This window comes from Hyperolius riggenbachi, chromosome 10, assembly GCF_040937935.1.
Source record: "Hyperolius riggenbachi isolate aHypRig1 chromosome 10, aHypRig1.pri, whole genome shotgun sequence".
Lineage (NCBI taxonomy): Eukaryota > Metazoa > Chordata > Amphibia > Anura > Hyperoliidae > Hyperolius > Hyperolius riggenbachi.
This window is the reverse complement of record NC_090655.1, coordinates 179,777,641-179,796,037: the sequence shown is the minus strand read 5'-3', so window position 1 is coordinate 179,796,037 and position 18,397 is coordinate 179,777,641. Positions and strand designations below refer to the sequence as shown.

The 18,397-nt window shown below is 44.8% G+C and overlaps 1 protein-coding gene across 2 annotated transcripts in view; it reads right to left on the bottom strand.

The window, feature by feature from the left end:
* Nucleotides 1-18,397, bottom strand: part of TMEM72 (transmembrane protein 72) — a 103,956-nt gene that overhangs the window by 18,800 nt on the left and 66,759 nt on the right. For both annotated transcript variants that reach the window (XM_068258015.1, XM_068258014.1), the window contains exons 3-4: nucleotides 18,289-18,360; nucleotides 13,030-13,169 (exon numbers count right to left, since the gene is read on the bottom strand). In XM_068258015.1, the coding sequence (XP_068114116.1) occupies nucleotides 13,030-13,169; nucleotides 18,289-18,360 (212 nt within the window). The remainder of the gene's footprint in view (nucleotides 1-13,029; nucleotides 13,170-18,288; nucleotides 18,361-18,397) is intronic.

Genomic DNA, 18,397 nt, shown 5'->3' with positions numbered 1-18,397 from the left:
GACTTTAGTTTAAGTTACAGACAATATTTAGGGGTGACATACAGCAAATGACAATACATGAATACAAGAAAGACCAGATCATGCAGCACAGTATGAGTACAAGGTAATGCTTAGTCAGTCACTGGATGGGAGCATGGAGATTAGGCAAGTTAGGTTCACTCAGATGCATAGCATGGGTGCACAGTAATGGAGGTGCATGATCAGGTAGGACACAAAAGGAGGAGGACCCTGTCCAAAGGCTTACAATCTAGAGGGAGAGGTAAGGGCACAAAAGGTAGGGGACCAGAGTTCAGCTGTGGAGGGACACTTGTGAGCACTTGTGAGGGGTAGTAGGCCAGAGTGAAAAGGTGAGTTTTGAGGGCCTTCTTGAAGTGGGCTGCCCTAATGGGTGGAGGTAGGGAGTTCCATAGTGTTGGAGCAACTCTTGAGAAGTCCTGAAGGCGTGCATGGGACTGGGTGATGCGGAGGGCAGTTAGTCGAAGTTCATTGGAAGAGCGGAGTGAGCGGCTAGGTGTGTACCTCTGAGTAAGATCGGAAATGTAGGTTGGACAGGTTTTGTGGACAGATTTGTAGGTCAGATACAGTATCTTGAATCTGATTCTGGACTGGATAGGAAGCCAGTGGAGGGATTCAAGGAGGGGATCCACCGTGGTGGAGTTATGGGAGCAGTGGATAATTCTGGCTGCCACATTCATGATGGACTGCAGTGGGGCTGTTCGGGTCATAGGGAGACTCCTCATCCATGCCCTCATAATTTCCCACCTTGACTACTGCAATGCCCTGCTGTCTGCAGGGCATTGCAGTAGTCAAGGCGGGAAATAATGAGGGCATGGATGAGGAGTTTGGTGGTGGCAGAGGTCAGGAAAGGGTGAATCTTACAGATGTTACAAAGGATGAAGTTGCAGGACTTTGTGAGGTTTTGGATTTGGGGAGTGAAGGAGAGTGCGGAGAGCAGGGTGACACCCAGACAGCGGGCTTGAGAGGTAGGGCGAATGGTGGTGTGGTTAACACTGACATGCACATCTGGGAGGTTCATGGATGGCCGGGGTGAGAAGATCATAAATTCTGTTTTGTCTAGATTTAGTTTCAGGAACCTAGCGGACATCCAGGAGGAGATGGCTGATAGGCTGGAGGAGACCTTGTCCATGGTAGTGGTGGATATGTCAGGGGTGTGGAGGTAGATCTGGGTGTCATCTGCATACAGATGATAGTTAAAACCCATGGAGGAGATAACCTTGCCAATGGAGGATGTGTATAGGGTGAACAGTTGGGGGCCAAGGACCGAGTCTTGGGGGACTCCCACTGAGAGGTGGTTGGAGGTGGATGAGGACTCATTGAAGGCAGTCGTGGAGGAGCGGTTGGAGAGGTAGGATGAAAGCCAGGTCAGGGTAAGATCATGAATGCCCATGGACTGGAGGGGCTGGAGGAGTAGGGGATGATCTACTGTGTCAAATGCTGCTGAAAGGTCAAGGAGGAGGAGAATGGAATATTTACCTTCAGCTTTAGCTAAAGCAAGGTCATTGACCACTTTGGTGAGAGCAGTTTTGGTTGACTGGGCAGGCCGAAATCCAGATTGCAGTGGGTCTAGCAGTCAGTTGGCATTGAGGTACTGGGTCAGGCGTTTGTGAGCCAGACGCTCAAGGAGTTTTGAGGCAAAGGGGAGGAGGGAGATAGGACGGTAGTTGGTGGGTAGCGAGGGGTCGAGGGAGGGTTTCTTGAGCAGGGGTAGTACAGTGGCCTGCTTGAAATCTGAGGGGAAGGTGCCTGTGGATAGGGAGAGGTTGAACAGGGTAGTGAGGACTGGGGCCAATTCCGTGAAGTGAGGCTGGAGTAAATCAGAAGGGATGGGGTCAAAGGGGGAAGTAGTGGTATGGGAAGTCTGCAGTAGGTGGTTGACTTCCTCAGTGGTAGTAGGAGTGAAGGAGGTGAGGGGAGGATAGAGTGGAGGAGGAGCTGGTTGGGAGGGGGTGGGAGGTGGAGATTGGAGATTGGATATTTCCTGACGAATGGAGACAATTTTGTTGGTGAAGTGGGTGTCTAAATCTGTGGCAGAGAGGGAGGAAACGGAGGGTGGGTGTGGGTTTAAGCAGGGAGTTGAAAGTGGCAAAAAGACGCTGGGGGTTGGAAGCTTGTGCTCTGATGAGCTTGGTATAGTATTCCTGCTTCGCATGAGCAAGGGCAGTGTGGAACTGCAGCAGGTTAGTCTTGTACTGTTGGAAATCCTAGTTAAAGGAATACTATCGATTCACATATTTTTTTCAATTGACACAGGAATTGTTTGGGAAGTGCTGCTAAGTACTGGTGTATACATTTTAGTAGCAACTTCTTTGTTTACTGTTAGCAAAATACATTCAAAGTTTACTGACGCCAAAACTGACGGCAGACTGAGCCATGAGGAGAGGGGAAATTCCCCTCTCACTTGTTCAGTTAACTCTATGTGTAGCTCTGTGTGTGACAGAGAGAGAAAGCTCCCAAGAGCTGCAGCTCCTGTGTCCTGTGTTTCTGACTGACCTGTCTGAAGAGAGCAGAGGAAATGTAACTAATTCTCACAGCTTTTTCATATTGTTTTTGCTTTCGGAGTTTGATATGTTTTATATTTGCTTTCTGTAGTCTGATATGCAACTCTGGCTGTGCATTGAAGCAGACACCCCTTCTGCAATTGATTTGTCCCAATATAGCTAAATCCTACCCTCAATAAATTACAGCTTTTGCCTCTGATATTTAACATGAAAAGTAGGAAAATGTTTACACAGCTACTTAGACATTATTTGTACATTGTCATTTTAGAACACTTGTGTATCGATAGTATTCCTTTAAAGCGGACCCAAACCAAACATTTTTTTTATTCAAAATATTTAGTTGCACCAGTCTGACTCATACAAAGATAAATAAACACTCCTTTAAACCTATGAGCATTTCAGTGCATGCTTTTCACCCTTCTCTTTTCATAGCTAGGGTTATACTGGGGGCAGCCATTAGCAATTCCTCCATTGCCGGACACCATCTACTCCACCAGTTTGCCGGAAAAATGCCGGCAATTTGAAAGGAAGGGAGGGGTTCCTCCAATAAATGTAAAATATTTTATATTTGTCATCATGCAACTGAAAAAAGGCTGCTATTTATTTTTATAATTTAGAAAATAGATTTTATTTCTGAAATCTTGTATTTTTAATTTGGGTCCACTTTAAGTCTAGTTATCCTCCATTTTCGTTCAGTGGCGCGTGTTTTTCTCTGCAGGTTGTACATTATAGTTAGGGATAACAGCAGCATTTATGTTTGCACAATATATTTTATGTGCTGACCCTTGGTCATTGTGACAATAGGAGGTGGGCTGTGTGCAGGAGACCATGGAGGAAAGGGGATGTTATTACCTCTAGCAGCTGCTGGGCTGACGATCAATCTAGGTAGGGGACTCAAGATGAAGAATCCGGGGGTGGGGAGACAGAAATGACAGGAGGCAGGCTAGCCAAAGGAATGCTTCTGTGTGCTAGAGCCGCGGGATGGACTCGGGATAAGAAACGGGGGGGGGGGGGGGGGGGGATGGAGGAAACAGCAGTTATACAGCTAAAGCTGGACTGGCAACTAACAAAGTTGAGGGAGAGCATGGTGCTTCCAGAAAGCATGAATGAGAGCCTCTATTTACCTGCACTTGCTCCATTGATTTCAGCTGTACTGCTGCTTCTTTCCAGATTCCCTTATGCCACTGTACCTCCTCGTGTGTAGTAACTTGTCTGATGTCCACGCCGTCCTCTTCAAATCTCCCCGCCAAAGTCTTCTCTGCTTAACTCCTCCCCTCAATGTCAGAGAGGATGGGAGGGGCACTTTACGCTGGAGAGGCTGGACTGGAGGAAAGAAGTGCCGACGGACGTTACAAAGCTGCTCTCTGACAGGGGATGCAGCTCACGCAAGTATCGCGTGACTTCAGCAGCCCCTGTCCGGAACGCACATGCCTCCTCCTAAGCCGACCCCTTCGCAGAAAGCCTCCTCCTCTCCACAATCAGATCTCATGATTCAGAGCTGCATGGGACCTGACGCTGGGGCACTGGGAGACGGGGTAGAAGAGTAAGGAGGCTGGTAAAACTTCAAGTAGCCCATTTCAGGTAACCAAAATTGGAAAATGTGGTGGTAAAAATATAAAGTGCATGGTAACCAATGCTAGGAGCCTTGCAAATAAAATGGACGAACTAGAGTTCATTCTGCTTGGCAAAGGCTATGACATTGTGGGAATAACCCAGACATGGATGGATGAAAGCCATGACTGGATAGCGAATTTAGAGGGATACAATGTGTTTAGGAAGAATAGAACAGGGAAAAAGGTGGAGGGGTTTGTCTCTTTGTTAAGAACTTTTATTGCTGTCCTAAATGATGAGATGGATGAAGATTGCGAAGATGTGGAGTCCGTTTGGGTAAATATCCATGGTGGAAATAAAGGTTGCCAATTGCTTGTTGGGGTATGCTACATGCCACCACATATTCATGAAGCTGCAGAACTGCAATTACTACAGCAGATTGAAAAAGCTGCAAGTAAAAATGAGGTCATAGTTATGGGTGACTTCAACTTTCCAGACATTGACTGGAGTTAGTATTGAGGCTACCCATTCTGGTAAAAGCAGCAGATTTCTGACATCACTACAGGACAGTTACCTGACTCAAATGGTAATGGAACCAACTAGGGGGAATGCGTTACTGGATTTGATCATTTCAAATAGACCAGATAATGTATCAAATGTGCAAGTTCAAGAACATTTGGGAAATAGTGATCACAACATGATAACATGTGATCTGGTGACTGATAGGCCATGGGGCAGTGGGACCACTAAAACTATGAATTTTAGAAAAGCAAAGTTCAATCAACTCAAGCAGGCACTAAGTTTGGTGAACTGGGATAATGTACTACAAGGGGAGGACACTGAAGGGAAATGGCAAGCTTTTAAACTTTAAAACTTATTCTCAATCAATATTGTAGTAGGTACAGTGGCTTGCAAAAGTATTCGGCCCCCTTGAAGTTTTCCACATTTTGTCACATTACTGTCACAACCATGAATCAATTTTATTGGAATTCCTTGTGAAAGACCAATACAAAGTGGTGTACACGTGAGAAGTGGAACGAAAATCATACATGATTCCAAACATTTTTTACAAATAAATAACTGCAAAGTGGCGTGTGCGTAATTATTTAGCCCCCTTTGGTCTGAGTGCAGTCAGTTGCCCATAGACATTGCCTGATGAGTGCTAATGACTAAATAGAGTGCACCTGTGTGTAATCTAATGTCAGTACAAATACAGCTGCTCTGTGACGGCCTCAGAGGTTGTCTAAGAGAATATTGGGAGCAACAACACCATGAAGTCCAAAGAACACACCAGACAGGTCAGGGATAAAGTTATTGAGAAATTTAAAGCAGGCTTAGGCTACAAAAAGATTTCCAAAGCCTTGAACATCCCACGGAGCACTGTTCAAGTGATCATTCAGAAATGGAAGGAGTATGGCACAACTGTAAACCTACCAAGATATGGCCGTCTACCTAAATTCACAGGCCGAACACGGAGAGCGCTGATCAGAAATGCAGTCAAGAGGCCCATGGTGACTCTGGACGAGCTGCAGAGATCTACAGCTCAGGTGGGGGAATCTGTCCATAGGACAACTATTAGTTGCGCACTGCACAAAGTTAGCCTTTATGGAAGAATGGCAAGAAGAAATCCATTGTTAACAGAAAAGCATAAAAAGCCCAATTTGCAGTTTGCCACAAGCCATGTGGGGGACACAGCAAACATGTGGAAGAAGGTGCTCTGGTCAGATGAGACCAAAACGGAACTTTTTGGCCAAAATGCAAAATGCTATATGTGGCGGAAAACTAACACTCCACATCACTCTGAACACACCATCCTCACTGTCATATATGGTGGTGGCAGCATCATGCTCTGGGGGTGCTTCTCTTCAGCAGGGACAGGGAAGCTGGTCAGAGTTGATAGGAAGATGGATGGAGCCAAATACAGGGCAATCTTGGAAGAAAACCTATTGGAGTCTGCAAAAGACTTGAGACTGGGGCGGAGGTTCACCTTCCAGCAGGACAATGACCCTAAACATAAAGCCAGGTCAACAATGGAATGGTTTAAAACAAAACATATCCCTGTGTTACAATGGCCCAGTCAAAGTCCAGATCTAAATCCAATCGAGAATCTGTGGCAAGATCTGAATACGGCTGTTCACAAACGCTGTCCATCTAATCTGACTGAGCTGGAGCTGTTTGCAAAGAAGAATGGGCAAGGATTTCAGTCTCTAGATGTGCAAAGCTGGTAGAGACATACCCTAAAAGACTGGCAGCTGTAATTGCAGCAAGAGGTGGTTCTACAAAGTATTGACTCAGGGGGCTGAATAATTACGCACCCCCCACTTTGCAGTTATTTATTTGTAAAAAATGTTTGGAATCCTGTATGATGTTCGTTCCACTTCTCACGTGTACACCACTTTGTATTGGTCTTTCACGTGGAATTTCAATACAATTGATTCATGTTTGTGGCAGTAAATTGACAAAATGTGGAATACTTCAAGGGGGCCGAATACTTTAGCAAGCCACTGTATATCCCATATGGGAACAAAACGTCTAGGAATAATAAAAGGCGTCTATGGATGAATAGAAAGGTTAGAGATAGAATAAGGGGGAAAAGAATGCCTATAAGGTCTTAAAACAGGAGGGGACTGAGGCTGCATTAAGCAATTATAAGGAGTGCAATAAAAGTTGTAAAAAAGAAATTAGGCTGGCAAAGATTGAAGCTGAAAATCAAATCGCTAGGGATATCAAATCTAACCCAAAGAAGTTGCACAAGTACATCAACTCTAAAAAAATAAAGGTTGACTGTATTGGACTCCTAAAGGATGAGGGTGGGAACTCAATGGTGGACGACCAAGGTAAGGCAGTTATTAAATGCTTACTTTGCTTGTCTTCACAAGGGAAACATCACTGTTGCAAATGACAGATGCGGAAGAGTCTCAATCTTCCAATTGTAATATTAAACATGTAATGCAGGAAGAAGTGAAGGCAAGACTAAACAAATTAAAAATAGATAAGGCACCTGTCCCGGATGGCATGCATCCTCGGGTCCTAAGGGAATTAAGTTCTGTTATAGATAAACCCCTTTATCTTATCTTTTGTGACTCTCTTTCAACTGGCAGAGTCCCAGTGGATCAGCGTATAGCCCACGTTTTCCCATTACTTAAGAAGGGCAAAAAATCAGATCCAGGAAATTATAGACCTGTAAGCTTAAAGGGAACCTTAAAGCTGGCCATACACTGGCCCGATTTGCTGCCGTTTCGACAGCAGATTCGATCACTGGGATCGAATCTGCTGCCAATCGTTCGCGCCACACGCCGAATTTCGATCCATTTCGTCCGATCCCGTCGATCGCTCCGTGCGGAAAATTACCGTCGATCGCTCGTGGGTAGGGAGCGCATCGCTAGTGGCGTTCAAGTGCCCGACGACCGACGCAATAGAGCGGCAATACATTACCTGCTCCGCCGGCGCGACTGCCCCCGGTCACCGCTGCTCCGTATCCGCTCTGGTCTCCGGTATGCTTCAGTTACTCCTGCCCGGCAGGAAGTTTAAACAGTAGAGTGCGCTCTACTGTTTAAACTTCCTGCCGGGCAGAAAGAAGTAAAGCATGCCGGACCTGGAGACCAGAGCGGAGACGGAGCAGCCGTGACCGGGGGCAGTCATGCTGGTGGAGCAGGTAATGTATGCGGGCATGCGGGCGGGAGCGGCGGCAGCAGCACCACCACCACAACAGATTGTGAACGGTTTCAGTCTGAAATCGGTTCACAATCTGTTCGCAGTAAAAGGTAGCCATACGATCCCTCTCTGATCAGATTCGATCAGAGAGGGATCTATCTGTTGGTTGAATCTGATGGCAAATCGACCAGTGTATGGCTACCTTTACTGAGAGGGATATGGGTGTTTCCTGTGAAACAATACCAGTTGCCTGGCAGTCCTGCTGATGTCTTTGGCTGCAGTAGTGGCTGCATAACATACCTGAAACAAGCATGCAGGTAATCCAGTCTGACTTCAGTCAGAGCACCTGATCTGCATGCTTGTTGAGGGGCTGTGGCTAAAAGTATTAGAGACACAGGATGAGCAGGAGAGTCAGGCAACTGGTATTATTTTAAAAGGAAAAATCTATACCCTTCTCAGTTTAGGTTCCCTTTAGCATCAGTTGTGTGCAAACTATTTGAGGGGCTACTAAGAGATACTATACATGACTTCATAGTAGAAAATAAGCTTTCTCAGCATCAGCATGGGTTTACTAAAGACAGGTCCTGTTTGACTAACATGCTCAGCTTTTATGAGGTAGTGAACGCTAATGTGGATGTTGGGAATGCTGTAGATGTGATATACTTGGACTTTGCTTAGGCCTTCGACACTGTTCCCCACAAAAGTCTGGTGTAAAAGTTGAGGATGCAAGGACTGGGGAAGAGTCTGTGTGCATGGATAGGGAACTGGCTAATGGAAAGAAAACAAAGAGTTGTGGTCAATGGATCATACTTAAAGCGGAATATAACCCTGCATTTCAACTTTGCTCTAAAACATTATTTACAGCATATTATATGCAAAAAGCATTTTTTTTTTTACTAGACCAGCATTGGAAGGGTTAAACACAGAGGTTTAAAGTTCCGTGGAGAGATATGCAGAAGTTCAGATTGTTACATTCTATTTAGTTAAATGTATCTATTGAGAAATGTTACACACTCTTTGGCTGTCCTCCAGCTCCTTCTCAGTCAGAGACAGTGAGTCACATTCAACACTTAGATACATTTATGTAAACAAAAGGTATCTATGTCAGCTTCGGATGCGTCTGCAGAAATCTCCAGGAACTTTAAAGCCCTGTGTAACCCTTCCAATGCTGGTCTAGTAAAAAAAAAAAAAAATGCTGGTTGCATATAATATACTGTAAATAATGTTTTAGAGCAAAGTTGAAATGCAGGGTTATATTCCGCTTTAAAATGGGTGACTGTTAGCAGTGGGGTCCCACAGGGGTCTGTACTGGGTCCAGTGCTCTTCAATTTATTTATTAATGACCTAGTAGATGCAGTAGAAAGCAATGTTGCTATTTTTGCAGATGATACAAAATTGTGCAGAATCATCAACTCTCAGGAAGATAGTGACATATTGCAACAGGATCTGGATAGGATGGCTATATGGGCACATAAATGGCAGATGAAATTCAATGTTGAAAAATGTAAAGTCATGCATTTTCGTCGCACCAATGGTCTAGCACAATACAAAATAAATGGGATACAGTTGGGGACATCAAACTTGGAGAAGGACTTAGGAGTTCTCATCGACAACAAGTTAAATAATCGTATTCAATGCCAAGCCGCTGTAGCTAAAGCTGATAAAATTTTGGGATGCATTAAAAGGGAAATAAAAACCCGAGATGCTAGCATAATATTGCCCCTGTTTAACTCTCTAGTAAGGCCACATCTGGAATATGGAATTCAGCTCTGGGCACCACATTACAGGAAAGATATTGCAGTATTAGAGCAGGTGCAGAGACGAGCAACAACATTGATACAAGGGATGGAAGGTCTCACTTACCAAGAAAGGTTAGATAAACTGGGTTTATTTAATCTAGAGAAAAGACGCCTTAGAGGGAATCTAAGTAACATGTATAAATACATCAGAGGGCAATATAAAAGCTTTGTGGATGAGCTTTTTGTCCCTAGACCTTCTTAAAGGACTAGAGGACATGATCTGTGCATGTAGGGAAAATGTTTTAGCCATTTATTTAGGAAAGGGTTCTTTACAGTAAGAGTGATTAAGATGTGGAATTCTGCGCAAACACACACACACACACAGATCCATATGCAATTCACCTTTTCTCCTGAGATATCTCCTAGGAGATAATTTTCATCTTCGCTTTAAAATAAGGAAACTTTTCAGCATTTTACAATTGAAAAATTACCTAAAAGTTGGTGAAAAGGTGCTAACAAAATTATTGTTTTTTCTTGCTTGTTGGTGGTTTAAAGTGCATTTTATGACAAGTTGTGAAAATATCACCTAGGAGAAAACTCAGGAGAAAAAGTTAATTGCATATGGGCCACTCACTTTTATTTTAGCAAAAATAAAAAGTAACAGCAAAAAACAGTCTTTCTTGTTTAGTATGTATAGGCAGATCCCCCTTTAGTGCATAGTGTAGCTGGGGCCAGAAGATGGCCTGAAGTCAGGAGTGACAAGTCTCTGATTTGAAGTGTGCAGCTCTGGAGCTGCCTGCATCCTCCATAGAAGCAGCCATCCATTTAGACATCGCTGTGAGCGAGGGGCTGCACTGCTGGCACGCACGGCTCACATACACTCCGCAAGAGGCAGCAGCAGGTTCCTGGAGAGTCTTCACCCTCATTGGTACCAGGGGGTGGAGGCGGCGCTACCACTCGCAGCAGCCACAGACAGACCCGGAGCCCGCAGCCAGGTAAAATGCGGCCATGGCCAGTCCAGACAAGGTAGATGAATGCACTTGCGCCCCCCTGGAAGCCGGCGCCCTGAGCGACCGCTCCAGTCGCTCAAGTCAAAGGCCGGCCATGGTTATGGCAAATTCTATACCTGCATTTAAAGGGGGCTTAGATGCTTTCCTTGTGTTGAAAGACATCCATGGCTACAATTACTAGGTAATGCCCAGTGATGTTGACCCAGGGATTTTATCTGATTGCCATCTGGAGTCGGGAAGGAATTTATTCCCTTTTGGGGCTAATTGGACCATGCCTTGTAAGGGTTTTTCGCCTTCCTCTGGATTAACAGGGATATGTGAGGGAGCAGGCTGGTGTTGTACTTTGTTCTCTGGTTGAACTCGATGGACGTATGTCTTTTTTCAACCCAAATAACTATGTAACTATATGTTGTGTGTTTTTTCTAAATAAAGTTAAACGGTGACTTAAAACAAAGTCTGGATACCAATTTTTTGATGTGCATGCATATTTCCAGACCTATGCTCTCTATTTAGGGTTCACCATTTAATAGAGGCTAGCGAGTTCCGGGGGTCTTTTTTTTTTGTTTTTGTGAAGTATTGTTTTGACATGTAATTTTCCTTTTTTTTATATCACTTTTACATTCTTTTTGACATTTTTAATTTCCGAAGTCCTATTGAGAACTATAATTATGTTAATTCTCATTTTGACATGTCATTTTACTTTTTTTAAAAATAATTTTCACATACCGTTTTTTCATTCTTAGGGTTAGGCACCACCGGGGGGGGGGGGGGTCTTAGAGTTAGGCACCACCAGGAATATTTTAGGGTTAGGCACTACCAGAGGGGTCTTAGGGTTAAGCACCACAAGGGGGGGGGGGGTTAGGATTAGGCACCACCAGGGGGGTCTTAGGGTTAGGCACCACCAGGGGAGTCATAGGTTTAGGCACCACCAGGGGGGTGGTTAGGGTTAGGCACCAACAGGGGGGTCTTAGGGTTAGGCATATCCAGGGGGCTCTTAGGGTTAGGCACCACCGGGGGGTCTAAGAGTTAGGGATAGGTAGAGGGAGGGTTTTGTGTGATATTAGGGTTAGGTTTAGTAGTAATAAAACAAACTTTCTTAGGGTTAGGCACCACCAGGGGGGTCTTAGGGTTAGGCACCACCAGGGGGGTCTTAGGGTTAGGCACCACCAGGGGGGTTTTAGAGTTAAAGATAGGTAGAGGGAGGGTTCTGTGTGAGAGTAGGGTTAGGTTCAGTAGTAATAAAACAAACTTTCTTAGGGTTAAGCACCACCGGGGGGGGGGGGTTAGGGTTAGGCACCACCAGGGGGGTGGTTAGGCAACACCAGGGGTGTCTTAGGGTTAGGCACCACCAGGGGGTCTTAGGGTTAGGCACCAATAGGGGTGTCTTAGGGTTAGGCATCAAGAGGGGGGTGGTTAGGGTTAGGCACCAACAGGGGGGTCTTAGGGTTAGGTACCACCAGGGGGGGTCTTAGGGTTAGGCAATAGGCATCACCAGGGGGGTCTAATGGTTAGAGATAGGTAGAGGGAGGGTTCTGTGTGAGAGTAGGGTCATGTTTAGTAATAAAGCAAACTTTCTTTGGGTTAGGGGGGTCTTAGGGTTAGGCACCACCAGCGGAGTCTTAGGGTTAGGAACCACCAACAGGGGGGGTAGTTAGGGTTAGGCACCAACAGGGGGGCGGTTAGGGTTAGGGCCCACAGCTTCTTAGCTACACCACTAACCAGGGGGGTCTAAGGGTTGGGGATAGGTAGAGGGAGGGTTCTGTGTGAGAGTAGGGTTCGTTTTTGTAATAAAACAAACTTTGACTCTATTTTTTTAATCACGTTAATCACTAACACTCAAATACTGTTTTATTTATGGAAACGTGTTATATTAGACTTCAAAATTAGCCACAACAATTTATCAGAAATGAAAATATATTATTAAGATTACAACTAATGTTTTTTACTGCTAAATTTATACTACTAAAATTTTTCAAAAACCAAAATATATGATTAAGGTTACAACTAATGTTTTTTTACCGTTAAATTTATACTGTATGTGTATTTTTCCGGTAACATGTATTGATAGTTTCTGCTAAATGTTACACGGAAACATGATTAGACATAAAGTATGTGTCTCTGGAATAATGGAAATCGTTAACAATGAATTTTACACAAAGTGATAATTTAAAAAGAAATGTATTTCTATACCGATATTTTTGTAGTTATTATTGTAAAATTAGAAATTCGGCTATATCCCGTGCCCTTTTTTCATAGCACCTCTATTTCATGCACCCGTTTGGGGCTCATTGTTCTACACACGTGTCACTGGCATAGTGGGCTAGTGAAGTGTTCTGTTGCTATGGATGAGGAGACAACAAGAGAGGTTTATAGAGCTGGAGGGAGGACAATGGATGCAGCTGGCTATTACACAAAATGACCCAGTAGTCCGGTTCCCCCACTGATGCATTGGAAAGGGAGTGTGGATCAGGGGCTGCTGTACAAATGCTTGACCAGACCTAAGAATTAGGGACCAGTGCTTAATTCAGTGAAGAATACAGCGAGCAGTGGTAATACCTGGAATTGTGACATGCCAGACCAGCACTGGGTGAAGGAAGCAAGCCACTGATAGTATGCCATATCCAAGGAATTTCTGAAATCCTCCCATGTGGGCAGTTTTCCTTAAGCAAATGTATAAACGGGGCTCTGTCTGACACCTAAAAATAAACAAGCAAACAGTTATTTCCCAAAAGCTGCCAAATAAGCATATAATAATAATTTTACATTCTGTATTTTTTTTAGCTTTAGTCTAGTACCTAAAGTACTTAAATCTATCCATAATCCATCAATCCATCTAATAACTCTCCAAATAAATACAGGGTGCATTCCGCTATGTTTTCCTTCTGTCCTGTATAAGAGTTCAGATTAATGTATTGCCGGATCAGATGTGCACCACCACTAGAAAAGGAGACAACTTGTCTACCCTGCCCTGTCATGTGCAGCACAATATCATGGAGATGAACCTGTGATAGAGAGACACTTTTGTGGGGCAGAGTCAGAGGAGGTGTAAAAGCTTGGGTACAGGACAGCTCCCAAGTCAGGTGCTCTGTAGAAGCAAAACCTGGCGTATTTTGACATTATCATATAGGGCTTGATTCACGAAACCGTGATATCACGGCTGCACTACCGGTTTCACGCATGTTTTTGCACGCAATCGCAAGAATAAGCGATTGTATGTGAAAACGCTAACACGACTGTGATATGTTTTATCACGGTTTAGTGAATCAAGCCCTCTCTTTCTGGTCTGGCCTCAAGAAGTCCCTTAAAGTTATCCCTTAGGGATTCCACCGTGGAACAATTCCTTCTTGCGCGAATGAACTCGACTACCAGGAGAGGTCTAACAGTATGTTGCGGATAGCAACTTCTAGCTTGCAGTACAGAATTCCACAAACATGGCTTACAATGAGTCTTAGAGAGGACTCTCACACTCTGCACTATGCCCCATTAAAGTGATATCCAAGAAATGAATAATCTCTGTTACAAGAGATAGTGAAATTTAAATTAAGATCATTATTGTTCAGTATGTATGAAAATCCTGAATTAGGTCAACTAGACCTGGCCATACAAAAAGCAGGCCATCAATATATCTGCCATACCATGGAACATGATTGAAATTATGTTAGAGGAAACTCCACACACAGCCAAACAAAAATCTGTGTTGGGATAACAAGAGTACCTCTGAAGATGGTATTAAATAACCTTATGGGCAAATCCATGAGGAATTGACGAGTATAATGTTCTCACATCGAGCGTTACCCACACAAATTTGCTTGAGCATGAAACATTCTCAAAACTGGATAGAACATGCTTTGTGTCACGAATAAAACTAGGAAGACAACGTACCAAGGGTTTAAGTTGTGAGTCCACCCAGTCAGGGGCGTAACTAGACATCACTGGGCCCCCCTGTGAAACTTTGGATGCCCCCCCCCCCCCCCCCAACCCTCTCACTTTCTGCACAGGAAAACTGAGGACCAATGTGATTTCCCCATGCAGATAAAAACACTTAGACTTAAAGGAAATGTCAGGCAATCTATGCCACCCCCAGATCTACTTACCCGGGGCTTCCTCCAGCCCCTTGCAGCCGACATGTGCCTCGTCGCAGCTCTGCTCCCAGTACATACATACACACAGAGCCGTGTTATTTTACTACATGAGAGCACATGCTATATGGAGGAACAACAATGACATGCTGAACATAAGATATGGTATTCACTGAAACTTTGGCAAAACATTCAGAATGTCACTGATTGATACTGTTAATACAGGATCTTGGACTCAGTATGAGACAACAAGCTCTCAATGAGGCAGCAACAGTCAGACATCAATCTTACCCACTCCACTGTGGTAATCAGACACCATAAGGTCATTAGCCTGTGTGTGATAAGAATCTAGGAATCTCTTCAGAGGGATTAAGGACCAGTCTACAACTTTTTCAACCTGTGACTCCTTTGTTTGTAAAGTTGTACATGAAGTCATCAGACCTTTGCTGCAGTGTGAGACAGATGTTTTTTACGAACCCTAGGGAGCAGGGACTAGAGATGGCTCGAACCTCCGATTTTAGGTTCGCGAACCTCGAATGCGAACTTCCGCAAAAGTTCGGGTTTGCGTGAACTTCGCGAACCGCAATAGACTTCAATGGGGAGGCAAACTTTGAAAGATACAAACATTTATGCTGGCAACAAAAGTGATGGAAAAGATGTTTCAAGGGGTCTAACTCCTGGAGTTTTGCATGGCGGAGTAGGATACACCCCAAAAGTCCCGGGGAACAATCTGGATTTGATGCACAGCAGCGTTTTAAGGGCAGAAATCACATTGCAATGCTAAATTGGAGGCATAAAGTGCTTTAAAACATCTTGCATGTATACATCAATCAGGTAGTGTAATTAGTGTACTGCTTCATACTGACACACCAAACTCACTGTGTAATGCACCGCAAACAGTGGTTTGTGTAGTGATGGCCTTGCTGGATTGGTGCGCACCATGGCGAAAGTGCAGGCCATGGCGGTTTTCAAGCCCATATGGTTGCCGGGCTGTGGTAGCTCAATGATAGAACAACAGTGACTGTCCGGCTGATCGAATTTGGTTTGTACACAATGAAGTAACAACCTTATTATCTTGGGTGTGCCCCCCCCCCGACACCCTCATATAGCCGGCGGTCATTGCTTCATTGTGATACGCAAGCCCCTTCACCGCGGCAAGGTAACGATCACGAAGGGGAATTGACACATGTACATGCCTTTTGTTTTGTTGTTGCAGCCGCAGTGCAGCCAGAAAAAATTAGGCAGGCATGTACACACACCAGAAAAAATTGTTATTGTTTTTGTTAGCGGCCGCTGCTAGCAGTGGCCTTAACAATTCAGGAATCCACCTGGAGTCCTGGACCCTGTTGGTGGTGGCGGAGAAGGCAGTCAAGCAGCCTGCAGGCAGAGATGCTGTGTGGGGACTGGTGACCGACTTAGTCTTGGGGCAGGCAGTCACATGGCGTGCAGGCAGAGATGCTGTGTGTGGGGACTGACTTAGTCTTTTGGCAGGCCTGAGTGACCGTGCTTTGCAGACCACGTGGTCAGATGGACCCTTGACCCAACGCTGTGTGCCAGAAATGACACCACTTGCCTTTCAACATCACGGTACAGTTTGGGTATCGCCTTTTTTGAGAAATAATTGCAGCCTGGTATCTTCCACTGCGGTTTTGGCTTTGCTTTTGTGTGCTGATTTTCCTTAGGTGGTCATCCCATTGCAGTTTGTGCTTTGTCATCATGTGCCTTCGTAAGGAAGTTGTCCCTACACATGTCTTGGTCTTTCCGCAGCTAAATTTTTGGTGGCAGAGAGTGCAGATGGCATTGCTCTCATCTTAGGCAGACACACAAAAAAAATTCCACACCGCTGAGCCCTGGGATGATGGCACTTTGGTGGTGGTGGCCGACTGAGTGTTAAGTGGGCTGCCAGAATCAGAGCAGGAGGAGGAAGATATGTCATGGCTCCGTGCGGAAGCGGAGGAAGATGAGGTGTTCTGTGTTAAATAGTTAACTACGTCCTGACAATCTTGGGGGTCGATGGCACGTGCCTTCTGTACTTTGTACTTTGAACACTGTACTTTGATCCAGGGCCGCATGAAATCACGACAGCACGACCTCGAACAGACCTGCCAGGTGGCCTTCCTCTGGCTCTGCCTCTGCCTGTTTTGTCCATATTGGGGGGATGAAGTGAAAGGTATGCACTGACTTGACTAATACAATGTGCAGTCACACAGGTAAAGTGAACAGGTATGCAGTGACTGGTATATAAAACTGTGTGCTGTCACACAGGTGCAGTGAACAGGTATGCACGGGCTGGTATCAATACAATGTGCAGCTGTCACACACACAGGTACAGTGAACAGGTTTGCAGAGACAGGTATATAACACTGCTTGCTGTTACGCAGGTGCAGTGAACATGAACAGGTATGCAGTGACTGGTATTACAAATGTGCATCTGTCACACACACAGGTACCGTGAACAGGTATGCAGCGACTAGTGTTACAAATGTGCAGTTGTCACACACATGCAGTGAAAAGGTAGGCACTGAATGTGCTGGGCCTGGCAGTGGCACAGTAGGAATTAGCAAGGGCCAGCTGCGACTGACTGACAGGGCTGTATATGCACGTGTCAGTGGGCCACACACACACACAAAAAAACAGATCACAAGAACAACATTAGCTCTCAAAAGAGCTGTTGTGGGGTGCTTTTTAGCAATAAGTATCAGCAAGGAGCAAGCTAACAAGCCTAACTAGAGCCTAACTAAGCTTTCCCTATGTCTACAGTAGGTTCCTCTCCCTTCTCTAATTACTGCAGCCACTCAATGAGTGAGATAATGGCCGACACAGCTGCCTTATAGAAGGGGGGGGGGGGGTTTCCAGGAGGGAGTGTAGCCTGATTGGCTGCTCTGTGTCTGCTGACTGTGACGTAGAGGGTCAAAGTTGAGTCTAATGATGTAGTATAGGAGGCGGGTCGACCTCGCACAAAGTTCACGGTTCACTGCGAATGCGAACCACCGATGTTCGCGCGAATTAGTTCGCAGTCGAACCGTTCGGGCCATCTCTAGCAGGGACAGTGTACAAATTCCAAAGTGTGTATGATTCCTTATCTGTGTGGTGGACACATGCAGTCAATATAACAATGGTACAAGAGCAGAATACGTTTTTTCTCCATGCCCTTAGTTGTCAGTCTCTCAAACTTTTCCCCCCACTGGGCTTCCTGTGGCTTCTGAGCCCCCCTGCGGAGGCATCCCTTGCAGGGTCTATTGTTACGCCCCTGCACCCAGTCAACCAGTCTTTCTCCCAAAGATCCTTTGATCCTTTGTCATATTCCTTCTGTTTAATTTAATTTGCAGCTGTTGGGTTAATCTCTTCTCTCCCTGTCACATGACTGCAGACCACTAGTAACTGTTTGCTGAGCAGCATTAACATAAACCTCCACCACATCCCCAGTATGTTAGACTCAAAGATGAGGAATGCAATGCTGCTACAACAGAGGGATTGAAAACCTTGTACTGTATAAAGATTTGATAAATGCTTAATTAAAGGATCTTGCTATGAGCTTTAAACTTAAAGAGTGAAGGAGTACTTGTTCTTCATCATTTGGATACATGCAAGCTTTAGTCAAGAAAGAGTAGATATTTTTTAAACAAATGCATAATTGAATCTAGTATATTCTCAAACAGGGAGAACCTTAATACATCTTTATTACTATGACATGTCACTGTCATTGAAGAAAATTCAAAATAACAAAACTGTTTACCTGATGCAGTTAGAGAGTAACATGTGTATGAAGAAAGCCATTTCACAGGCAGTCACTACTGTTGCTGAAAACCTGTAGCAGAGATACAGATGTTATAATTAGCTTTAGA